This window comes from Rutidosis leptorrhynchoides, chromosome 4 (assembly GCF_046630445.1).
Source record: "Rutidosis leptorrhynchoides isolate AG116_Rl617_1_P2 chromosome 4, CSIRO_AGI_Rlap_v1, whole genome shotgun sequence".
In the NCBI taxonomy this organism is placed as follows: Eukaryota; Viridiplantae; Streptophyta; class Magnoliopsida; order Asterales; family Asteraceae; genus Rutidosis; species Rutidosis leptorrhynchoides.
In genome coordinates this window covers 577562179-577585808 of record NC_092336.1, presented here as the reverse complement: position 1 = coordinate 577585808, position 23630 = coordinate 577562179, and the positions used below count along the sequence as shown (strand labels likewise).

Here is a 23630-nt window from a genome sequence, read left to right as displayed (position 1 = left end):
TATATGTCATCATATAGTTTTTACAAGTTTTAACGTTTGTGAATCACCGGTCAACTTGGGTGGTCAATTGTCCATATGAAACATATTTCAATTAATCAAGTCTTAACAAGTTTGATTGCTTAACATGTTGGAAACATTTAATCATGTAAATATCAATCTCAATTAATATATATAAACATGGAAAAGTTCGGGTCACTACAGTATCAAAGTTATTGTGTGCTATATTTCATGCTTTATGTAAAACAAGCGGTATTGTAAGTTTGTAAAATATTGTATAAAAGTTTGAACGCGAAATATTATTATAATCAGTTTTTCATATAGAATTGTAGTAGTTGAATTGTATATTAGCTACTAAGTATGAACTTAACGGGTAGGTACTGCCCGAATTTAAACTTATAAAACGCTAATATAAAGAAAAAGCTTTTATAAATGAGTTCATATTATGCTACGAAATACTATTAACTACTCTTAATATTCTATATGATTAACTTGTTCCATTTGACTATTTTGAAGGAAATGGCATCGACTACTCGACACACCGTGAATATGAATGAAGAGGAATTCTGTACTTTTCTAGCTTCAAACATAGCCGCAGTACAGGCTGCGCTACATACCAACAATAACCTTGGATCTAGCAGTACAGGAAATCGTGTAGGATGCACCTACAAAGAATTCACTGCCTGCAAACCTTTAGAATTTGATGGAACCGAAGGACCGATCGGATTGAAACGGTGGACTGAGAAGGTCGAATCGGTGTTTGCCATAAGTAAGTGTACTGAAGAGGATAAAGTGAAGTACGCTATGCATACCTTCACAGGTTCTGCGTTAACATGGTGGAATACCTATCTAGAGCAAGTGGGACAAGATGATGCTTACGCACTACCGTGGTCAGCATTCAAGCACATGATGAACGAGAAGTACCGTCCCAGAACCGAGGTCAATAAGCTCAAGACAGAACTTAGAGGGTTACGAACCCAAGGATTTGATATTACCACGTACGAAAGACGATTCACAGAATTGTGCCTATTGTGTCTGGGAGCGTTCGAAGATGAGGAAGAGAAGATCGACGCATTTGTGAAAGGATTACCGGAAAGAATCCAAGAATATATAAGTTCACACGAGCCCGCCTCCATACAACAGGCATGTAGAATGGCTCATAAACTAGTGAACCAGATTGAGGAAAGAATTAAAGAACAGACGGCTGAAGAGGCCAATGTGAAGCAAGTCAAAAGAAAGTGGGAGGAAAACGGTGATAAGAATCACTAATACAACAAGAACAGCAATTACAATAATAATCGCAACAATTATCCCAACAATCGCAAAATCAATCGCAACTACAACAAACGGCCCAACAACAACAACAACAACAACAGCAGCAACTACAACAATCGTCCCAACAACAATAACAATCGCAACAACAACAACAATCAGAAGCAGCTATGCCAAAGGTGTGAAAAGTATCACTCGGGGTTCTGCACCAAATTTTGCAACAAGTGTAAAAGAAATGGTCATAGCGCGGCGAAATGTGAGGTCTACGGACCAGGGGTTAACAGAACGAAAGGAACAAATGGTGTCGGAATGAGTAATGGCGGAGCAAGTAGTGTCGGAGCAAGTTATGCCAATGTATTTTGTTATAAATGTGGAAAACCGGGCCACATTATTAGAAATTGCCCGAACCAGGAGAACACGAATGCACAAGGCCGCGAAAGAGTTTTCAATATTAATGCGGCAGAGGCACAGGAAGACCCGGAGCTTGTTACGGGTACGTTTCTTATTGACAATAAATCTGCTTACGTTTTATTTGATTCGGGTGCGGATAGAAGCTATATGAGTAGAGATTTTTGTGCTAAATTAAGTTGTCCATTGACGCCGTTGGATAGTAAATTTTTACTCGAATTAGCAAATGGTAAATTAATTTCAGCAGATAATATATGTCGGAATCGAGAAATTAAACTGGTTAGCGAAACATTTAAGATTGACTTGATACCAGTAGAGTTAGGGAGTTTTGATGTGATAATCGGTATGGACTGGTTGAAAGAAGTGAAAGCAGAGATCGTTTGTTACAAAAATGCAATTCGCATTATACGAGAAAAAGGAAAACCCTTAATGGTGTACGGAGAAAAGGGCAACACGAAGCTACATCTTATTAGTAATTTGAAGGCACAAAAAACTAATAAGAAAAGGTTGCTATGCTGTTCTAGCACACGTCGAGAAAGTACAAACTGAAGAAAAGAGCATCAATGATGTTCCCGTCGCAAAAGAATTTCCCGATGTATTTCCGAAAGAATTACCGGGATTACCCCCACATCGATCCGTTGAATTTCAAATAGATCTTGTACCAGGAGCTGCACCAATAGCTCGTGCTCCTTACAGACTCGCACCCAGCGAGATGAAAGAACTGCAAAGCCAATTACAAGAACTTTTAGGGCGCGGTTTCATTCGACCAAGCACATCACCGTGGGGAGCTCCTGTTTTGTTTGTCAAGAAGAAGGATGGTACATTTAGGTTGTGTATTGACTACAGAGAGTTGAACAAACTTACCATCAAAAACCGTTATCCACTGCCGAGAATTGACGACTTATTTGATCAACTACAAGGCTCGTCGGTTTATTCGAAGATCGATTTACATTCTGGATGTCATCAAATGCGAGTAAAGGAGGATGATATTCCAAAAACTGCTTTTAGGACGCGTTATGGTCATTACGAGTTTATGGTTATGCCGTTTGGATTGACTAACGCACCAGCTGTGTTCATGGACCTTATGAACCGAGTGTGTGGGCCATATCTTGACAAGTTTGTCATTATTTTCATCGATGACATACTTATTTACTCAAAAAATGATCAAGAGCACGAAGAACATTTGAGAAAAGTGCTAGAAGTATTGAGGAAAGAAAAACTGTACGCTAAGTTTTCAAAGTGTGCATTTTAGTTGGAAGAAGTTCAATTCCTCGGTCACATAGTGAACAAAGATGGTATCCAGGGGGACCCGGCAAAAATCGAAACCGTTGAAAAGTGGGAAACCCCAAAAACTACGAAGCATATACGTCAATTTTTAGGATTGGCTGGTTACTACAGAAGATTCATCCAAGATTTCTCCAAAATAGCAAAACCCTTGACTGCATTAATGCATAAAGGGAAGAAATTTGAATGGAAGGATGAACAAGAGGAGGCGTTTCAATTATTGAAGAAAAAGCTAACTACGGCACCTATATTGTCATTGCCTGAAGGGAATGATGATTTTGTGATTTATTGTGACGCATCAAAGCAAGGTCTCGGTTGTGTATTAATGCAACGAACGAAGGTGATTGCTTATGCGTCTAGACAATTAAAGATTCACGAACAAAATTATACAACGCATGATTTGGAATTAGGCGCGGTTGTTTTTGCATTAAAGACTTGGAGGCACTACTTATATGGGGTCAAAAGTATTATATATACCGACCACAAAAGTCTTCAACACATATTTAATCAGAAACAACTGAATATGCGGCAGCGTAGGTGGATTGAATTGTTGAATGATTACGACTTTGAGATTCGTTACCACCCGGGGAAGGCAAATGTGGTAGCCGACGCCTTGAGCAGAAAGGACAGAGAACCCATTCGAGTAAAATCTATGAATATAATGATTCACACTAACCTTACTACTCAAATAAAGGAGGCGCAACAAGGAGTTTTAAAAGAGGGAAATTTAAAGGATGAAATACCCAAAGGATCGGAGAAGCATCTTAATATTCGGGAAGACGGAACCCGGTATAGGGCTGAAAGAATTTGGGTACCAAAATTTGGAGATATGAGAGAAATGGTACTTAGAGAAGCTCATAAAACCAGATACTCAATACATCCTGGAACGGGGAAGATGTACAAGGATCTTAAGAAACATTTTTGGTGGCCAGGTATGAAAGCCGATATTGCTAAATATGTAGGAGAATGTTTGACGTGTTCTAAGGTCAAAGCTGAACATTAGAAACCATCAGGTCTACTACAACAACCTGAAATCCCGGAATGGAAATGGGAAAACATTACCATGGATTTCATTACTAAATTGCCAAGGACTGCAAGTGGTTATGATACTATTTGGGTAATAGTTGATCGTCTCACCAAGTTAGCACACTTCCTGCCAATGAGAGAAGATGAAAAAATGGAGAAGTTGGCGCGATTGTATTTGAAGGAGGTCGTCTCCAGACATGGAATACCCGTCTCTATTATCTCTGATAGGGATGGTAGATTTGTTTCAAGGTTCTGGCAGACGTTGCAACAAGCATTGGGGACTCGTCTAGACATGAGTACTGCCTATCATCCACAAACTGATGGGCAGAGCGAAAGGACGATACAAACGCTTGAAGACATGCTACGAGCTTGTGTTATTGATTTCGGAAACAGTTGGGATCGACATCTACCGTTAGCAGAATTTTCCTACAACAACGGCTACCATTCAAGCATTGAGATGGCGCCGTTTGAAGCACTTTATGGTAGAAAGTGCAGGTCTCCGATTTGTTGGAGTGAAGTGGGGGATAGACAGATTACGGGTCCGGAGATAATACAAGAAACTACCGAGAAAATCATCCAAATTCAACAAAGATTGAAAACCGCCCAGAGTCGACAAAAGAGCTACGCGGACAGTAAAAGAAAAGATATAGAGTTTGAAATTGGAGAAATGATCATACTTAAGGTTTCATCTTGGAAAGGCGTTGTTCGATTTGGTAAACGGGGGAAACTAAATCCAAGGTACATTGGACCATTCAAGATTATAGATCGTGTCGGACCAGTAGCTTACCAACTGGAGCTACCTCAACAACTCGCGGCTGTACATAACACTTTCCACGTCTCAAATTTGAAGAAATGTTTTGCTAAAGAAGATCTCACTATTCCGTTGGACGAAATCCAAATCAATAAAAAACTTCAATTCATTGAAGAACCCGTCGAAATAATGGATCGTGAGGTTAAGAGACTTAAACAAAACAAGATACCGATTGTTAAGGTTCGATGGAATGCTCGTAGAGGACCCGAGTTCACCTGAGAGCGTGAAGATCAGATGAAGAAGAAATACCCGCATTTATTTCCAGAAGATACGTCAACACCTCCAACTACTTAAAATAATGTATTAAAATTAATAAACTGTAAGTAATTTAACAAAAAATCATCAATAACATGAATGAAAAATAATGTATGATTGAGTATAATATTATAGCCCAATAATAATCGAATATTATACAAAATTAATCAATCAAATGAAATAAAGAGAACTCAAGATTCTTCCAGCTAAAACAATATTTCATTCTTTTCTAACTAAATAATTTAATTTTATTATAGACTCTCCAAATGATACAATGTAATTAACACTAAATCCAATTCACGTTCTGAATTGAAATTTCACATTTGAATTATATTAACACAAAAAGTATTTGCAAGAGATACAGAGAAGAAAAAAATTATGTTAACAATTAAAGATTTAGTTAAAACTTGAAAATTTTGTAAGAAACAAAGAAACTTCATCCCACATTTGATGGAAGAAGAAAGTAAGAAAGGAATACTCAAGTATAAATACAATGCTAAGCAAGCCTATCTTTTTAAAAATTGGAAGTGCATTCTTTAATAGTATGCTCTTGTTCAATATAATTATGTTCTAAGTTTTTAGTTAAGATTTATAATATTATATAACTAGTTTTTAGTTATAAATTAATTAATTATAAGTGTGCATAAACGAATTCGAGTTCGAATTTATTTAAGCTCGAAATTGAGCTCGAGTTCGAGCTTAATTGAGTTCGAGTTTGAGCTAAAACTTATGATAATCAAACTTAACATTTTAAACGAATATTGAATTCGAGTTCGAGCATAGAAAAAATATTCGAGCTCGAACTCGATCAAATAATGAAATTTGTTATCGAGCTCGAGTCGAGTTCGAGCATAGTAAAAATCGAACGAGCCGAGCTCAACTTCTTACTGCTTGTAGTGACCCGAACTTTTCCATGTTTATATATATATTAAATGAAATTGTTATTTACATGATTAAGTGTTTCCAACATGTTAAGCAATCAAACTTGTTAAGACTTGATTAATTGAAATAGGTTTCATATAGACAATTGACCACCCAAGTTGACCGGTGATTCACGAACGTTAAAACTTGTAAAAACTATACGATGACATATATATGGTTATATATATAGTTAACATGATTTTATTATAAGTATGTATCTCATTAGGTATTTTAACAATGAGTTATATACATAAAGATGAGACGATTAATTTAAGAAACTCGAAAACGATATATATAACGATTATCGTTATAACAACGTCTTACTAGGTACATATGAATCATATTAAGATATTGATACACTTGGTTAATTATGTTAAATGATAAGTAAATATATTATTAAGTGTATTAACAATGAAATACATATGTAAAAATAAGACTACTAACTTAATGATTTCGAAACGAGACATATATGTAACGATTATCGTTGTAACGACATTTAACTGTATATATATCATACTAAGATATATTATATATCATAATATCATGATAATATAACAATTTAACATCTCATTTGTTATAATAAACAATGGGTTAACAACATTCAACAAGATCGTTAACCTAAAGGTTTCAAAACAACATTTACATGTAACGACTAACGATGACTTAACGACTCAGTTAAAATGTATATACATGTAGTGTTTTAATATGTATTCATTCACTTTTGAAAGACTTCAAGACACTTGTCAAAATACTTCTACTTAACAAAAATGCTTACAATTACATCCTCGTTCAGTTTCATCAACAATTCTACTCGTATGCACCCGTATTCGTACTCGTACAATACACAGCTTTTAGATGTATGTACTATTGGTATATACACTCCAATGATCAGCTCTTAGCAGCCCATGTGAGTCACCTAACACATGTGGGAACCATCATTTGGCAACTAGCATGAAATATCTCATAAAATTACAAAAATATGAGTAATCATTCATGACTTATTTACATGAAAACAAAATTACATATCCTTTATATCTAATCCATACACCAATGACCAAAAACACCTACAAACACTTTCATTCTTCAATTTTCTTCATCTAATTGATCTTTCTCAAGTTCTATCTTCAAGTTCTAAGTGTTCTTCATAAATTCCAAAAGTTCTAGTTTCATAAAATCAAGAATACTTCCAAGATTACAAGTTTACTTCCAAGTTTTCTAAATCCATTCCAAGTAATCATCCAAGATCAAGAAACCTTTGTTACTTACAGTAGGTTATCTTTCTAATACAAGGTAATAATCATATTCAAACTTTAATTCAATTTCTATAACTATAACAACCTTTGTTACTTACAGTAGGTTATCTTTCTAATACAAGGTAATAATCATATTCAAACTTTAATTCAATTTCTATAACTATAATAATCTTATTTCGAGTGGAAATCTTACTTGAAATTGTTTTCGTGTCATTATTCTGCTTCAAGAACTTTCAAGCCATCCAAGGATCCTTTGAAGCTAGATCTATTTTTCTCATTTCCAGTAGGTTTATCCAAGGAACTTGAGGTAGTAATGATATTCATAACATCATTCGATTCATACATATAAAGCTATCTTATTCGAAGGTTTAAACTTTTAATCACTAGAACATAGTTTAGTTAATTCTAAAATTGTTCGCAAATAAAAGTTAATCCTTATAACTTGACTTTTAAAATCAACTAAACACATGTTCTATATCTATATGATATGCTAACTTAATGATTTAAAACCTGGAAACACGAAAAACACCGTAAAACCGGATTTACGCCGTCGTAGTAACACCGCGGGCTGTTTTGGGTTAGTTAATTAAAAACTATGATAAACTTTGATTTAAAAGTTGTTATTCTGAGAAAATGATTTTTATTATGAACATGAAACTATATCCAAAAGTTATGGTTAAACTCAAAGTGGAAGTATGTTTTCTAAAATGGTCATCTAGACGTCGTTCTTTCGACTGAAATGACTACCTTTACAAAAATGACTTGTAACTTATTTTTCTGACTATAAACCTATAATTTTTCTGTTTAGATTCATAAAATAGAGTTCAATATGAAACCATAGCAATTTGATTCACTCAAAACGGATTTAAAATGAAGAAGTTATGGGTAAAACAAGATTGGATAATTTTTCTCATTTTAGCTACGTGAAAATTGGTAACAAATCTATTCCAACCATAACTTAATCAACTTGTATTGTATATTATGTAATCTTGAGATACCATAGACACGTATACAATATTTCGACCTATCATGTCGACACATCTATATATATTTCGGAACAACCATAGACACTCTATATGTGAATGTTGGAGTTAGCTATACAGGGTTGAGGTTGATTCCAAAATATATATAGTTTGAGTTGTAATCAATACTGAGATACGTATACACTGGGTCATGGATTGATTCAAGATAATATTTATCAATTTATTTCTATACATCTAACTGTGGACAACTAGTTGTAGGTTACTAACGAGGACAGCTGACTTAATAAACTTAAAACATCAAAATATATTAAAAGTGTTGTAAATATATTTTGAACATACTTTGATATATATGTATATATTGTTATAGGTTCGTGAATCAACCAGTGGCCAAGTCTTACTTCCCGACGAAGTAAAAATCTGTGAAAGTGAGTTATAGTCCCACTTTTAAAATCTAATATTTTTGGGATGAGAATACATGCAGGTTTTATAAATGATTTACAAAATAGACACAAGTACGTGAAACTACATTCTATGGTTGAATTATCGAAATCGAATATGCCCCTTTTTATTAAGTCTGGTAATCTAAGAATTAGGGAACAGACACCCTAATTGACGCGAATCCTAAAGATAGATCTATTGGGCCTAACAAACCCCATCCAACGTACCGGATGCTTTAGTACTTCGAAATTTATATCATATCCGAAGGGTGTCCCGGAATGATGGGGATATTCTTATATATGCATCTTGTTAATGTCGGTTACCAGGTGTTCACCATATGAATGATTTTTATCTCTATGTATGGGATGTGTATTGAAATATGAAATCTTGTGGTCTATTGTTACGATTTGATATATATAGGTTAAACCTATAACTCACCAACATTTTTGTTGACGTTTAAAGCATGTTTATTCTCAGGTGAATACTAAGAGCTTCCGCCGTTGCATACTAAAATAAGGACAAGATTTGGAGTCCATGTTTGTATGATATTGTGTAAAAACTGCATTCAAGAAACTGATTTCGATGTAACATATTTGTATTGTAAACCATTATGTAATGGTCGTGTGTAAACAGGATATTTTAGATTATCATTATTTGATAATCTACGTAAAGTTTTTTAAACCTTTATTTATGAAATAAAGGTTATGGTTTGTTTTAAAAATGAATGCAGTCTTTGAAAAACGTCTCATATAGAGGTCAAAACCTCGCAACGAAATCAATTAATATGGAACGTTTTTAATCAATAAGAACGGGACATTTCACTGCTCGACTCGAGTTCGGTTCGTTAACAGCCCTACTTGATAATGAAATCCAAACGACAAGGACAGAACAACTTGTCATGGGGCAAACTTTAAATGTTTAGTCTAAATATCACGAACTGGCATAACTTTTGATCCCTGAATGATCTACTTTACAAACAATTGGATCTGCGAGATCTACTTTACAAACAATTGGATCTGTGTGATCTACTTTACAAACGACTGGATCTGAGTGATCTACTTATGAAAACAAATCTTGTGGTCTACATCTATTATTGAAATCATTATTTATGACAAACCTATGAACTCACTCAACCTCGTGTTGACACTTTAAAGCATGTTTATTCTCAGGTACTTAAATATTGCTTCCGCTGTATATCTGCTACTTTGATGATGATTGCTTGCTATGCTTGGAGTCTTCATTACATATCATATCAATTAAGAACATTTAATACTCTAAATACAATGTAATATATTTATCTTCCGCTGCAAAACTCAATATAACGTCTCATATAGAGTCGTTCTCGTTTATACAACTGTGATTTGATATAATTAGTCACAAATACCCCAGGCCCTATTTGGGGGTGTGACAGTGGTCGACCAAGCTTCATTGAGTTTTCGGTCGACCACCGTGTAAACATGGTCGACTACCTCTCATTTTTTCATGGTCGACTACCCCAACAAGAAAAAATGTGGGCGACCCAATACATGGTCGACTACCAAAAATTGGTCATAAAGATTTGTGGTGTTTTCAATACTTATCATATACGGAGTAATTCAATTTCAGTTGGATGAAAATAATAATTGGGACACCATGTTCATGAGGTGTGGAGACATTAAACAAGCTGGAAAAAGTGTCATTAAAAACTGTTAATAGACTTGCACGGATTTTGCAAATTTCGAGATGCGTGAAACCTGAATCCAGGGAAGTCGACCAACTCATTGATCGCCCGCGTTGTTTTTTTGCTTTGTGGTCGACCATGTGTAATTGAGGTGGTAGTCGACCATGTTTACATGATAGTCGACCATGCTCTGAATGAAGTTTGGTCGACCACCTTGAAAAATGAGGTGGTCGACCAAGTTAAAAGGGTAGTCGACCATATTGTTGGTCGACCTAATAGTGTAAAAAGATAATTTTTTTTCAAAAGGTGTATTTTGAACGAAAATTAAAAAAAGAGAGTGTATTTTGGCGAATATCCCATATTTCTATTACTATTATCCGTTGCTCGGAATCCCGGATCATGACAATGTGGATGCATAAATTTTATTGCTTTATATTTATGAAACAATAAAAATATAATGATCAGTACTTATAGTTTTGATAATTTTATTAAATTTTGATATAGGCTACATGATTAATTAATTAATGAATATTAAATCAAGCTTAGCTAATGCAAAGGAAATATATATTTACACATTTAACAAATTATTTTGAGAATTTGCTACATGTTTTACAATTGGGCTCTGGACTAGGTTACCAACCTTTAAGGCCCATTTATTTACAAAAACCCAACTAGCCTTCTTTGACGCTAAAACAACCGTTTGTTTCCCGCCAATTTATCTAAGATCCCCCCAATGGCTCTCCAACAGCGTACCCCTTCACCATCGTCGTTCCTCAATTATCCAGGCATGGCTCGCGGCGATGATAATAATACTCCCCGTCGAACTACTCGTTCCCGTTCAATATTCCTGGCAGCGTTGCTGCTACTCCTAGAGGTAATCTTCAATTGACTGTTAAATAAATTTAGTTAACATCTAGGTTTTCAGTTTATGTTTATTTAAGTTAGGGTTATGTAGCTTTATACATTCGATTTTAGATTTTAATTGAGCTAAATTGATTAATTAACGTTACCTTCATCACCTGATGATATGATTTCGAGTCCAATCGGTGACTCATTTTCATATCCGAACACCACTCCAAACAACCGCCGGAAACGGGGACGGGGATCTACGGCTGTTGATACTCCGCCACCACCACCATCACAGTCTTTTTTTGCCGCCACACCTGATGGCGGTGTCCGTGGTCTTCCTTCCCGCCGTACGCCACGGTGATACCCCTGGCCAGGGGCGGACCTATATAGTGTTCAGTGGTGGCACGGGACACCACTGAAATACGCGATGTAGTGGAAATTTTTTGGGTTTTTAACTAGTGACACCACTGGATAGTGTACATTTTTTGGGTGACACCATTGAAATAAGACATCTAGTAGAAATTTTTTAGCGATTTTAACCGGTGACACCAGTGACTACCCATCTTAGATCCGCCACTGCCCCTGGCGATAGTACGCCGTCGTCTCCACAACCTTCTTCTTCGGAAGGTGGAGAACCTGATGAAAACTATGTGCCGCCTATGTATGTTTGGGGAACGAGTATTAGCGTTCAAGATGTGAACGCTGCTGCGATTTTGAGGTTTTTGAGGCATTTTCGTGACCATCACTCGCATGATGAAGGAAAGTACATACATGAAAGTTATTAATCAAGTGATTGAGATGGAATTAGGGGAGTCGCTTGAAGTAGATGCTAATGACGTTTTTGATTATGATAATGGCTTGTACATAAAGATGGTGAGGTATCCTTTAAAGGTTCTTGCTATATTAGATATTGTCTTGATGGACATGGTTAGCAGAATTAATCCGTTATTCGAGAAGCATATACAAGCCCGGATATTTAATTTGAAGACTTCGAAATTTGAATCCATGTCTGGGATATATAGGGCTATGAGTGTTAGAGTTGGTCAAACTCAAAGAACTGTGCAATCTTTGTTCAAGGTAAATGTTGATGCTACGTACGTTTCCACTATTCCAACTGAACATGTAATTGATATAAGCTGAAACCATTTATTTAATTTTTTTTTTTTTATTGCATCTTCAGACTTATATTGATTGTCTTCATATAAAGAAGACGGACAAGTCAAGAATGAATAATGCAGAAGATCTAATGGAAACTGAACAGAGTTCTACACAAGAAGATGGTCAAGAAACCTCTTTGGACTATGAAGAGAAGGCAATGATCTCAAAACATTGTTATCTTTAACTACTTCAGGATTTTACGTATTACTTATACAGATATGTGTTAGAAATCGGGTATGAATTGACTGCCGGATTCGTTCTTGAATCGTGTAATCACTATCTCTATAAAGTATTTCGACCCTACGATTGCCACGGTTGCACGAAATCTTTACAGGGATCAAACAAGAACGCAATCAGTGTTTTGGGCAACGAAATCACTGATCAAATTGTTAGAGAATATGTGTGTGTTTCTGTTAGTTTTTATGAATGCAGAATGAATGAACAAAGACGTTCATAAACTGTTTATAGGAAAACAGTTAAACCGAAAGGGTGTAACCCTTCAGTTTTGGCGGGAAAATCGGTTATACCAAAAGGCATACATGTTCGCTGACACTTATTCGAACGCAATCAGTGTTTCTACCAAAATCGGTTATACCAAAAGCCAGGGGCGCTGCCCCTTGGACCCCGCCAGGGGCGCTGCCCCTTGGACTCCGCAAGGGGGCGCAGCCCCCTTGACCCCCGCATTTTACGCGACAGTTAGTAGCCAACTCTTACGGGCGTGTACTCCACACTCTCCGAACCCGTTGGTAAGTATAGCTAGCTAACACCTGCATTCAAGTAAATCGCAACTAACTAAAATGTACGTTGGATGACACTAAAATCACCAACAAATCCCCCCCATTTTAGTGTAATCCTTGATTTACTAAAATAACTAAACAAACAGAACAAACTAATGCATAAATGAAAATGTTTCAGAAATTGAATTTCCACTTAGTATAATATTTACGAGAATTCGAGTATCAGGGTGTTTCAGAAATTGAACCCTTCCACTCGTATGAAAACTATAAAATATTATACACATCAGTTTCTTACATATCCCTAAAACAATCTTGACACTATTATAAGCCATGTGTCCCAATCCTTCAGTGAACATATTGGCAGCTAAGTCCAAGGCTCCATTGAAGCGGCAAAACTTCATGCTCACATAGGTAGTCCCTTTACATCTTGCACCTGCATATGCAATTTTTCAAAAGAACTATTAAGAAGAATAACTTCAACCTAACTCAACTTGCAGGTCTAAACACGTACTTTGGGATCAGAATTTTATGTGTTTCAATCTTCAGAAAGTAAGCTTACCTCATTGAATTCAGCTTCTAGCGTTGTACTAGAAGGGAATTGGGCGTCTCACTTTGGAAGATTTATGTGGACTTCAATCCCACTCCAATAGCCGACTTGTGCACTAAGTCTCGGGCTAATGCTTTAGTCAAGTGATCCGCTAAATTTTGTTGTGATCTAACGAAACTTACGGATATCACTCCATGTGAAATCAGCTCGCGAACCATACTGTGTCTAACACCTAAGTGTCTAGACTTTCCATTGTACATTTGGCTATAAGCCTTAGCCAAAGTAGCTTCACTGTCACAACGGATGGAAATAGGAGATATTGGCTTCGGCCACAAAGGAATTTCATGAATTAGATTCCTTAGCCAATCAGCTTCCTTACCAGCTGCAGCTAAAGCTACAAATTCAGACTCCATGGTTGAATTTGTAATGCATGTTTGCTTCTTAGAAGCCCATGAAATAGCACCTCCTCCAAGTAGGAATATCCAACCAGTCGTAGATGAATGATCTTCGACGTTGGTTATCCAACTTGCATCCGAATATCCTTCTAAAACTGAAGGGAACCCAGTATAAGTGATACCATAATCCATAGTACCCTTCAAATACTTGAATACTCTAACCACAACACGCCAGTGAGTAGCATTTGGATTACTAGTAAACCTACTAAGTTTTCCCACTATGAAAGCAATATCAGGGCGTGTGCTTGTCATAGCATACATCAAGCATCCAATTGCTCGAGAGTATTCAAGCTGTGATACAGCTTTACCCGAATGGGGCATAAGCTTCACAGTTGTATCAACGGGAGTATTCAAGGGAGAACATTGATCACACTTAAACCGTTTCAGAATCTTCTCAATGTAATGATATTGTGTGATCGTGATACCTCTATCATCCCTTTTAATCCTTATGCCTAGGATTACATCCGCCACTCCCATGTCCTTCATGGAGAACTTCGAAGATAAAAACTCCTTTGTTCTATCAACTTGATCCTGGTCAGTACCAAAGATCAACATGTCATCCACGTATAAGCAAATGATCACACCTTTTCCGGATTGATTGAATTTTCTATATACACACTTGTCAGATTGATTTAGTACAAAACCATTAGACAATACCACATCATCAAACTTCTGATGCCACTGCTTGGGAGCTTGTTTCACCCCGTACAATGATTTAACCAACTTGCACACCTTATGCTCTTGACCTGGCATAACAAACCCTTCTGGTTGTCTCATATACACTTCCTCTTCCAAATCACCATTCAAGAATGCTGTTTTGATATCCATTTGATGGATCACTAGATCATACGTAGCAGCAAGTGCTATTAACAATCTAATAGTAGTGATACGAGCAACAGGAGCATATGTATCGAAATAATCAATACCCTCCTTTTGTTTAAAGCCTTGGATAACCAATCTAGCTTTAAACTTATCAATTGTGCCATCGACTTTCATCTTCTTCTTGAAGATCCACTTGTTTCCCAAAGGTTTACATCCTGGTGGTAAATCTGTTAATACCCAAGTGTTATTCTCCAAAATAGAACTCATCTCGTCGTCAATTGCTTCTTTCCAAAAGACAACGTCACGAGATTTCATGGCCTCATTAAAGGTTCTAGGATCATCATCTATACTGTAACAGTAAGAATATTGTGACTTAACACAATCTCTCGATCCTTCAACTAGGTAAAGTTGAAAGTCAGAACCATACGACTTGGGTGTCCTAGTTCTAGAGCCCCTACGAGGTTCTAGTGACTCACTTGGAATTTCTTCCAGGTTAACTCCTTGTGTAGTCTCATTTGAATGAGAAATCACGTCCCTTGGTCTAGGTATTGATGTAAAACGGGATTCATCAAATATTGCATCTCTTGATTCTATAACGGTGTTAATCGAAATAAAATCATTAGGTTCTATCACATAAAACCTATAGGCTTTGGAATGTTCAGCATATCCAATAAAGATGCAATCAACACCTCTTTCACCCAAAGTTTTCCTTTTGGGTTCAGTTAATCTTACGATTGCCCGACAACCCCAAACTCACAAATAATGCAAGTTTGGTTGTTTCTTGTACCAAAGTTCGTAAGGAGTCATAGTTCCTCTTTTATTAGGAACTCTATTCAAAATGTGACAAGCCGTTAACATGGCTTCTCCCCAAAATCCGTCACTCAAACCAGAGTACGTCATCATGGAATTAACCATTTCCTTGAGAGACCTATTTTTCCTCTCCGCTACACCATTTTGTTGTGGTGTATATGGAGCTGTAGTTTGATGAAAACTCCCTACAGATTGGAAATACATTGGATCATAATACTCACCACCTCTATCAGTGCGCAACGTTTTAATTAAACCATTTTTTTGTAATTCCACTTCAGTCTTATAGATTTTAAATTTGTCTAAGGCCTCATCTTTAGAATGCAAAAGATAAACATAGCAGAACCTAGACGCATCATCTATAAATGTGATTACATACTTCTTATTTCCTAAGGAAAGTGTAGCATGAAAATCACAAAGGTCACTATGAATTAGTTCTAAATTCAAAGACGTCCTGTTTATGGTCTTAAAAGGTTGTCTCGTGATTTTATTCAACATACAGGTATTACATTTTTCAGAACATTTTTCAAAGGTAGGAATCAAATCAACTTTAGACATTTCATACATTCTTTTATAATGTACATGTCCTAGACGCGCATGCCATAAACTTGACTCATTTGAACTAGAACTAATCATGCAAGCAGAATTATCAACAACAGGAACATTCTTAAGATTCAACATAAACATACCATTATTATAGTATCCAAATCCAATAAACATGCCACCCTTCGACAAGATATACTTGTTGGATTCAAATACTTGTTTATAACCACACTTATTTAATATAGGATTGGAAATTAGATTCTTTCTCAACCCAGATACATACACAACATTATTTAAAGTAATTGTCTTATCAGAACTAAATTGTAAAACAACATCTCCACGACCAAGGACAGGAGTGACTAATTCGTTCCCCATGTGAAGCACATCATCATCAGGTTGAAATGTCTTAAACCAACAGCGATCTTTACATGCATGACATGTGGCCCCGGAATCAATCCACCACGCTATGTTATCATCCTGCACATAAAATGCTTCAGAAATATGTGATACATAATTCTGAACAGAATTTATAATACAATCAAAATTCTGACCTTGGTTAGGAACTTGGTCCTTAGACCCGTTTCCTGAACCTGAACCGCTTGCTCCATCCTTGTTCTTTCCAACACGACATTCTTTCTTAAAGTGACCAGGTTTGCCACAAATCCAACAAGATAGAGATTTCTTATCCTTCTTGTTGGAACCATCGTTGTTCCCTTGAAACTTACGTTTCTTTCCATTGAACTTTTTGTTGTTTTTGTTCCCACGTTTACCATCCTCAATCATGTTAACAGAGGATGATGCAACGTCCTTTTCTTTAGTCTTACCACCCTCTTGATCATGTATTGATTCCTCAATACGTAGGGTGCCTCCCAATTCAGTCAAAGACAATTCTTCTTTCTTATGTTTTAGCATGTGTTTGAAAGTCTGCCATGATGGTGGCAGTTTGTCTATAATTGAAGACACTGAAATGGATTCATCCATTTTCAGATTGTGTTGTGTAAACTGTCCCAAAATTCGAAGAATTTCGTGGAACTGTTCCATAACAGGCCTTGAATCCACCATTTTGTAATTATTGAAATTACTCACAAGAAACTTCTTACTCGAAGCATCTTCGGCCATGTATTTGGATTCAAGCGAATCCCATAGTTTCTTAGCAGTTTCTACAGATTGGTAAACATCAAAAAGAGCATCAGACATACCATTTAGAATGTGGCCACGACATATGAAATCATCGTTATCCCACTTGTTTCTTCTCCTGATTTGATCCAAAGTTGCATCCTCAGGAAGTTCTGGCATGGGGGTGGATAGAACATGAACAACCTTCAACGTTGTTAACAGAAATCGCATCTTCTGTTGCCATCTTCGAAAATTAACTCCTTCAAATTTCTCCAGTTTTGCAAACTGCCTTGTCATCTCTTTCACCGTTTCTCCAGACATGATTACAGACTAAATACTTTATAGATTTGTTAGAAATCAGGTATGAATTGACTGCCGGATTCGTTCTTGAATCGTGTAATCACTATCTCTATAAAGTATTTCGACCCTACGATTGCCACGGTTGCACGAAATCTTTACAGGGATCAAACAAGAACGCAATCAGTGTTTTGGGCAACGAAATCACTGATCAAATTGTTAGAGAATATGTGTGTGTTTCTGTTGGTTTTTATGAATGCAGAATGAATGAACAAAGACGTTCATAAACTGTTTATAGGAAAACAGTTAAACCGAAAGGGTGTAACCCTTCAGTTTTGGCGGGAAAATCGGTTATACCAAAAGGCATACATGTTCGCTGACACTTAGACCCCGCCAGGGGCGCTGCCCCTTGGACCCCGCAAGGGGGCGCAGCCCCCTTGACCCACGCATTTTACGCGACAGTTAGTAGCCAACTCTTACGGGCGTGTACTCCACACTCTCCGAACCCGTTGGTAAGTATAGCTAGCTAACACCTGCATTCAAGTAAATCGCAACTAACTAAAATGTACGTTGGATGACACTAAAATCACCAACAATATGTGCAACTACGTACAGGTGGATAAATTAAAAGAGCTATCAAAACAGCCTGATATATATGAAATGCTTACTAGGTCTTTGGCTCCAAACATATGGGAGTTAGATGATGTAAAAAAAAGGAATTCTTTGCCAGGTATACTGTTCAACGTAAACTGAATCTATATTTTAAATTATGAAAAATGGACTTTATAAATATCCTTTTTTTTTTAAATTACAATGTAGCTGTTTGGCGGGAGTGCTTTGACACTTCAATCTGGGGCTAGTTTCAGGGGAGACATTAATATCTTTCTAGTTGGTGATCCTGGTACCAGCAAATCTCAGCTTCTTCAATACATACAATCATACATACACAAATTAGCACCTCGTGGTATCTACACAATTGGAAGAGGGAGTTCAGTTGTTGGATTGACTGCTACGTGGCAAAAGATCCCTAAACTGGTGAAACGGTATGTGTTAACACATTCTTGAATATATTAGTCCATTTTGCTAATTGAAAGTGTGGTGTGTTAGGGCTTACTAAACATGAATGATCATTAGGTTCTAGAGAGTGGGGCCTTGGTTCTTAGTGACAGGGGTATCTGCTGTATTTGATAAAATGTCTGAGAATGCAATACATGAGGAGATGCAGTATTAAGTGCATATTTTCTTAATTTTCGTTATATTAAGTGTTTGTGTGTACTTAACATCTGTTCTTGTAGGTGATGGAACAACAAACTGTATCGATAGCAAAAGCTGGGATTATAATTGCTTCTCTAAATCCAAGGACTTTAGTCTTGGCCTGTGAAAGTAGGATAGAATACGTAATGTTATTGATGATGATTTACAATGCAGTGCTTGGTATTTATACAGGCTTCATCTAACTAAGAGTCCACTATTTGTGGAACACATGTGACTAACTAACACTCCACTTAATGTGGATTACAAAAGACTCAATCTACAACTATTAATTTGTGTACAAATATAAATATAACTGCTATGTGTACATATACAACTATATTGACTATTATCCTCCCTCAGTCACAGCCGTAGTAAAGCGAAGGCAAATACTGGATCTAAAATCGTTGAAAAGAACGCGTGGTAAACCTTTGGTGAAAATATCCGCAAGTTGGAATCTAGTTGGAACATGTAAAACCTTAACTTCGCCTTTTTGGACCTTTTCCCGAACAAAATGTATGTCGAGTTCGATGTGTTTTGTGTGTTGGTGTTGGACTGGGTTATCGGAGAGGTAAGTGGCGCTAACATTATCACACAGAACCAGAGTAGCTTTATGTAAAGGCATATGTAACTCGAGTAACAAGTTTCGTAACCAGCAGGATTCGGCCACTACGTTAGCCACCCCTCGATATTCTGATTCAGCACTTGAACGAGAGATGGTTGGTTGACGTTTGGAGGACCAAGAAATAAGGTTGTCCCCTAAGAATATACAATAGCCCGAGGTGGAACCTCTTGTGTTCGGACAACCACCCCAATCCGAGTCCGTATAAGATACCAGTTCATGTTTCTTTGAACGTGTCATGTGTAACCCCATATGAACGGTTCCCTTTATATACCTGATGATGCGTTTAATGGCTAACATGTGAATGTCTCGTGGGTCGTGCATATGCAAGCAAACTTGTTGAACCGCGTATGCAATGTCGGGACCTTTGAAAGTTAAATATTGTAACGCCCCTGCCAGACTTCGAAAATATGTAGGATCTTTGTACTTGTCGCCTGCATTTGAACTCAATTTTCCCATCGTGTCTACAGGAGTAGAAACAGGTTGGCATAAAGTCATGCCTGCTCGACTAATGATGTCATTTGCGTAGGCTGTTTGATTGAGGAATAAGCCATCTGATGTTCGCTGAACTGAGATCCCCAAGAATGAGCTTAGATTACCGAGATCCTTCATGGCAAATTCATTAGATAACTAAGATAATAGTGACTCTCGTAAGCTGTCATGAGATGTAATTAAAATAATATCGTCGACATATAAAAGTATATACGCCGTATGAATGCCACGTTTATAGATGAATAATGAATGGTCGCACTTGCTGTGATTGAAACCAATAGTCGAGACATAATTAGCAAACCTTTGATACCAAGCTCCCGGTGATTGTTTCAACCCGTAAAGTGAACGTTTCAAGAGACATACATGATTTGGTTTTTGAGGGTCGCGAAAACTAACAGGTTGATACATATATACGGTCTCATTTAGTTTTCCATGGAGGAAGGCGTTTTTAAAATCTAATTGATGTATTTGACACGAGTTTGCAAGGGTAATGTGGAGTACGGTACGTGTAACGACCCTGGATTTTCCAACATTTATTTATTAATAATTATTATTATTAATACTTGTGATTAAACGAATGTATATTATTACATTTACATGTTGCCATGATTAAACGTACATGACTTTTGAATGCCCGAAACATCTTTGTGACACGCGTACATTACACGAATAATATTTTCAGATATTATTTACATTCATGATTGATTTTATTAATCATTTTAATTAACTATGGTTATTAGTTAGTTACTTGGGCTTTAATTGGATTAACTTGTTAAATACTTGAACTTGGGCCTTGTTTATGTTAATGGACTTAAAGAGCCCACCCTACACACACTTAATGGGTTCATTAGCCCATGTCTTTTATGCAAGTATCACTTTAGATTGGAACTAGTAGCTTAATGCTCATGGAATCTTGTTACTACTTAGTTACACCATAATCCCCATGCATGTACCCTTATTAACCAATCTTTTAAGACTTTACATGCAAGAGACTAGTGTGTAAACTTCTCCCCCCATTTGTTGAGCAGGCCGTCGGCCTAGGAGGTGTACATGGGTGGTTTTGTTTCAAATTTTGATCACATATTGCTAGCATTTTGCTTCACTTCTCACACACACACATACTTGCAACTTTTTCTCTCAAACTTTCCTCTCAACTTTTCTCTCAAGTGTGAGTTTCTTCCTCTTTTCTTTCTCTTGTCTAAACCTAATACTAACACCCTTAAACATCATCATCTTCTCACTTGTTTAATTACTTGTTCTTGTTTATGGTTTACATACTTGTAATAGTTGTTGTTCTTTACTAGTTGCAAGAATCAAACTTACTAGTTTGTTCTTCATTTATCTTGTATTTACAAGAACACACAAGAACATAAACTTTCTAGTTTATGTTCTACACTTAATATGTTAAAAGATTTTAAGTTCATGGTTGTAGAATCATTACTTGTAAGTCACGTTTGTAAACTTAAAGTTTACATTTTTAAAGATCAAACTTTGGTTTGAATCTTTAAAGTATGAACAACCATGGAATAGTTACTTGTTTATTTAGTTTATTTCTTTGTATTATGCACTTTAATTTCATGTTTGTTAGTTTGAATGGTCAAGTATTACAAGTTAGTCTTGATCTCATACTTTCTTGAACTAAAGTCAACTTTGAAAGTTCAAGAACATGTAAGTAAGCTTTCTTTAACTATAACTGTTGAGTCTCCAAAATAATTAAGGATTTAATTATGACAAAACTGTAATTTATTTACACTAAAATGTTATGTGCAGCCAGCACAAGTTTGTTTATGTTGTTTATGTACAGTCAGCTAATATAGCTGTGTCGAGTGTGTAGTATGCTGGCTGTTCTACCGGCACAAGGTAGAATGTATTCTTCGAATCAGCACAGGATGAGTACTCGGCTAATTAAGAATATCAAGTGACTCAGCATATGAAGAACCAGTAGATCTGGATAGCAGCATACAACACAAGACAACCATGCTCCATTACAAGCATGGTAGTTTCCCAGAGTGGTCTACATCAACGTACTATTCAACAGAAGTCGAAGACAAAGTTGAACAGAAAAGGACAGGAGTCGGCGGCTGACAAGTGACCTTACAAGACCACGTGGGAATGCAGAAGTGGAACGCATGTGCAGACATGTGTTATACTTTATTCATACCTAGGGAACATAACATTCCATTTGTTTAAATCAAATGGTAGTGCCAAACCGAATTGGTGTGTTCCTACAAATAGCTACCTAAGAGGAAAGAAGGAGAGCACGCCTTCTGACACAATTGTCCCCACAAGTACAAGGCATCCAATGTACTAGTGGACAATAGATTAATTACACAGACAATAGGACTACTATATATTATTGTATTCACTGTTGTATCAACTAGTGGTGTGGGTTTCATTATTTAGAGTCCTAAACGTGTAATAGCTTTTAGTTTACCTCTTAGCTATAATCTAGGTATTCTGTATCAACAAACTATCATTCCGCCAAGGATAGTTGTAATTCTTTGTAATTCAATCAATAAAGAATAACCGTTCAAAATTACATGTGACTCTATCTAATTTGCATGCTTGAATACATAATCGAGTTTAACTGTTTAGTTAATTGAAAAGTAATTGTATTCACCCCCCCTCTACAATACTCCTGTTGTTATTAAGGGACCAACAACTGGTATCAGAGCTTCAGTCTTGATAATTAATATCTTGGATCTAAATTCTCTCATGACTGCTTATTCCAATTCAGCTTACCTTGAAAATGGCTCATCCAATAGACCACCTAAATTTGATGAAGAAGAGTATGAAACTTGGAAAGCAAGATTCATGCTTCACCTTGAGTCTATTGACCCACTCATGCCTGATATTGCCACAAATAGTCCATTCATTCCTACTGAGACTATTGGCAGTGTACCAGCGACTGCTGACACTCCTGCTATTCCTGGCAGAGAGGTTATTCTCACTCCTTCTAGATGGGATGCTGAGGATAAACGTCGTGTTGGACTTGACCCTAAGATCAGAACCTTGTTAGCTATAACTTTACCTAACACATTGTTCAAATTTAATTAAGGGAAAAGAAAATGCTAAGCTTATGTTGGACTATTTAGATGTTACCTATGAGGGTATGGGTGAGGTAAGACAGAACAGAATGATAGCTTTGAAAAGAGAATATGAAATGTTCTTTGCCTACAAGAATGAAACCCTTAAGCAAACCTTCATTAGGTTTAACTCCCTAATTGCTGACCTGAATACCTTGAATGTCACGTATACAGAATTTGAACAAGTAAACAAATTCATTGACTCACTGCCTGCTAAATGGAAACCTGTAACTGACCCATTAAGAACCACTCAGACCTTAAAAAACTTTAACTTGTCTTCTCTCTATAGCTCCTTATGGAACCATGAGAAGGCAGAAGCTAAATTTGAACTTAACTTGAAAGAAAACTTTAGATCTGCCCCCACCACTTCAAAATTGTCTAAAACTGATGATACTGCTCTTATTGCTAATGCTAAAAAGAAAGCTCAAAAGGCTTTACTGGTTCAAAAGCTGCTGGCAGAAGAAGAGACAGCTGAGAGTGATGTGGATAGTGGTACTGGGTCTGAAGAAAGCAGTGATGATGAAAGTGATGTAGAAGGGT

At 36.6% G+C, this 23630-nt stretch overlaps 1 protein-coding gene and 1 pseudogene across 1 annotated transcript; one reads left to right on the top strand and one right to left on the bottom strand.

Moving 5' to 3' along the window:
* Nucleotides 1-11955: 11955 nt before the first annotated feature.
* On the top strand, nucleotides 11956-19096 carry LOC139842815 (DNA replication licensing factor MCM4-like; annotated as a pseudogene).
* Nucleotides 19097-19239: 143 nt separating this feature from the next.
* On the bottom strand, nucleotides 19240-20124 carry LOC139842814 (uncharacterized mitochondrial protein AtMg00810-like). The gene has a single exon (XM_071832919.1). The coding sequence runs from the start codon at nucleotides 20122-20124 to the stop codon at nucleotides 19240-19242; it is 885 nt and encodes a 294-aa protein (XP_071689020.1).
* Nucleotides 20125-23630: the final 3506 nt, after the last annotated feature.

Bases quoted from the DNA above. Each gene is read 5' to 3' on its own strand.
- LOC139842814 (XM_071832919.1), bottom strand. From the start codon at position 20,124: ATGAAGGATCTCGGTAATCTAAGCTCATTCTTGGGGATCTCAGTTCAG.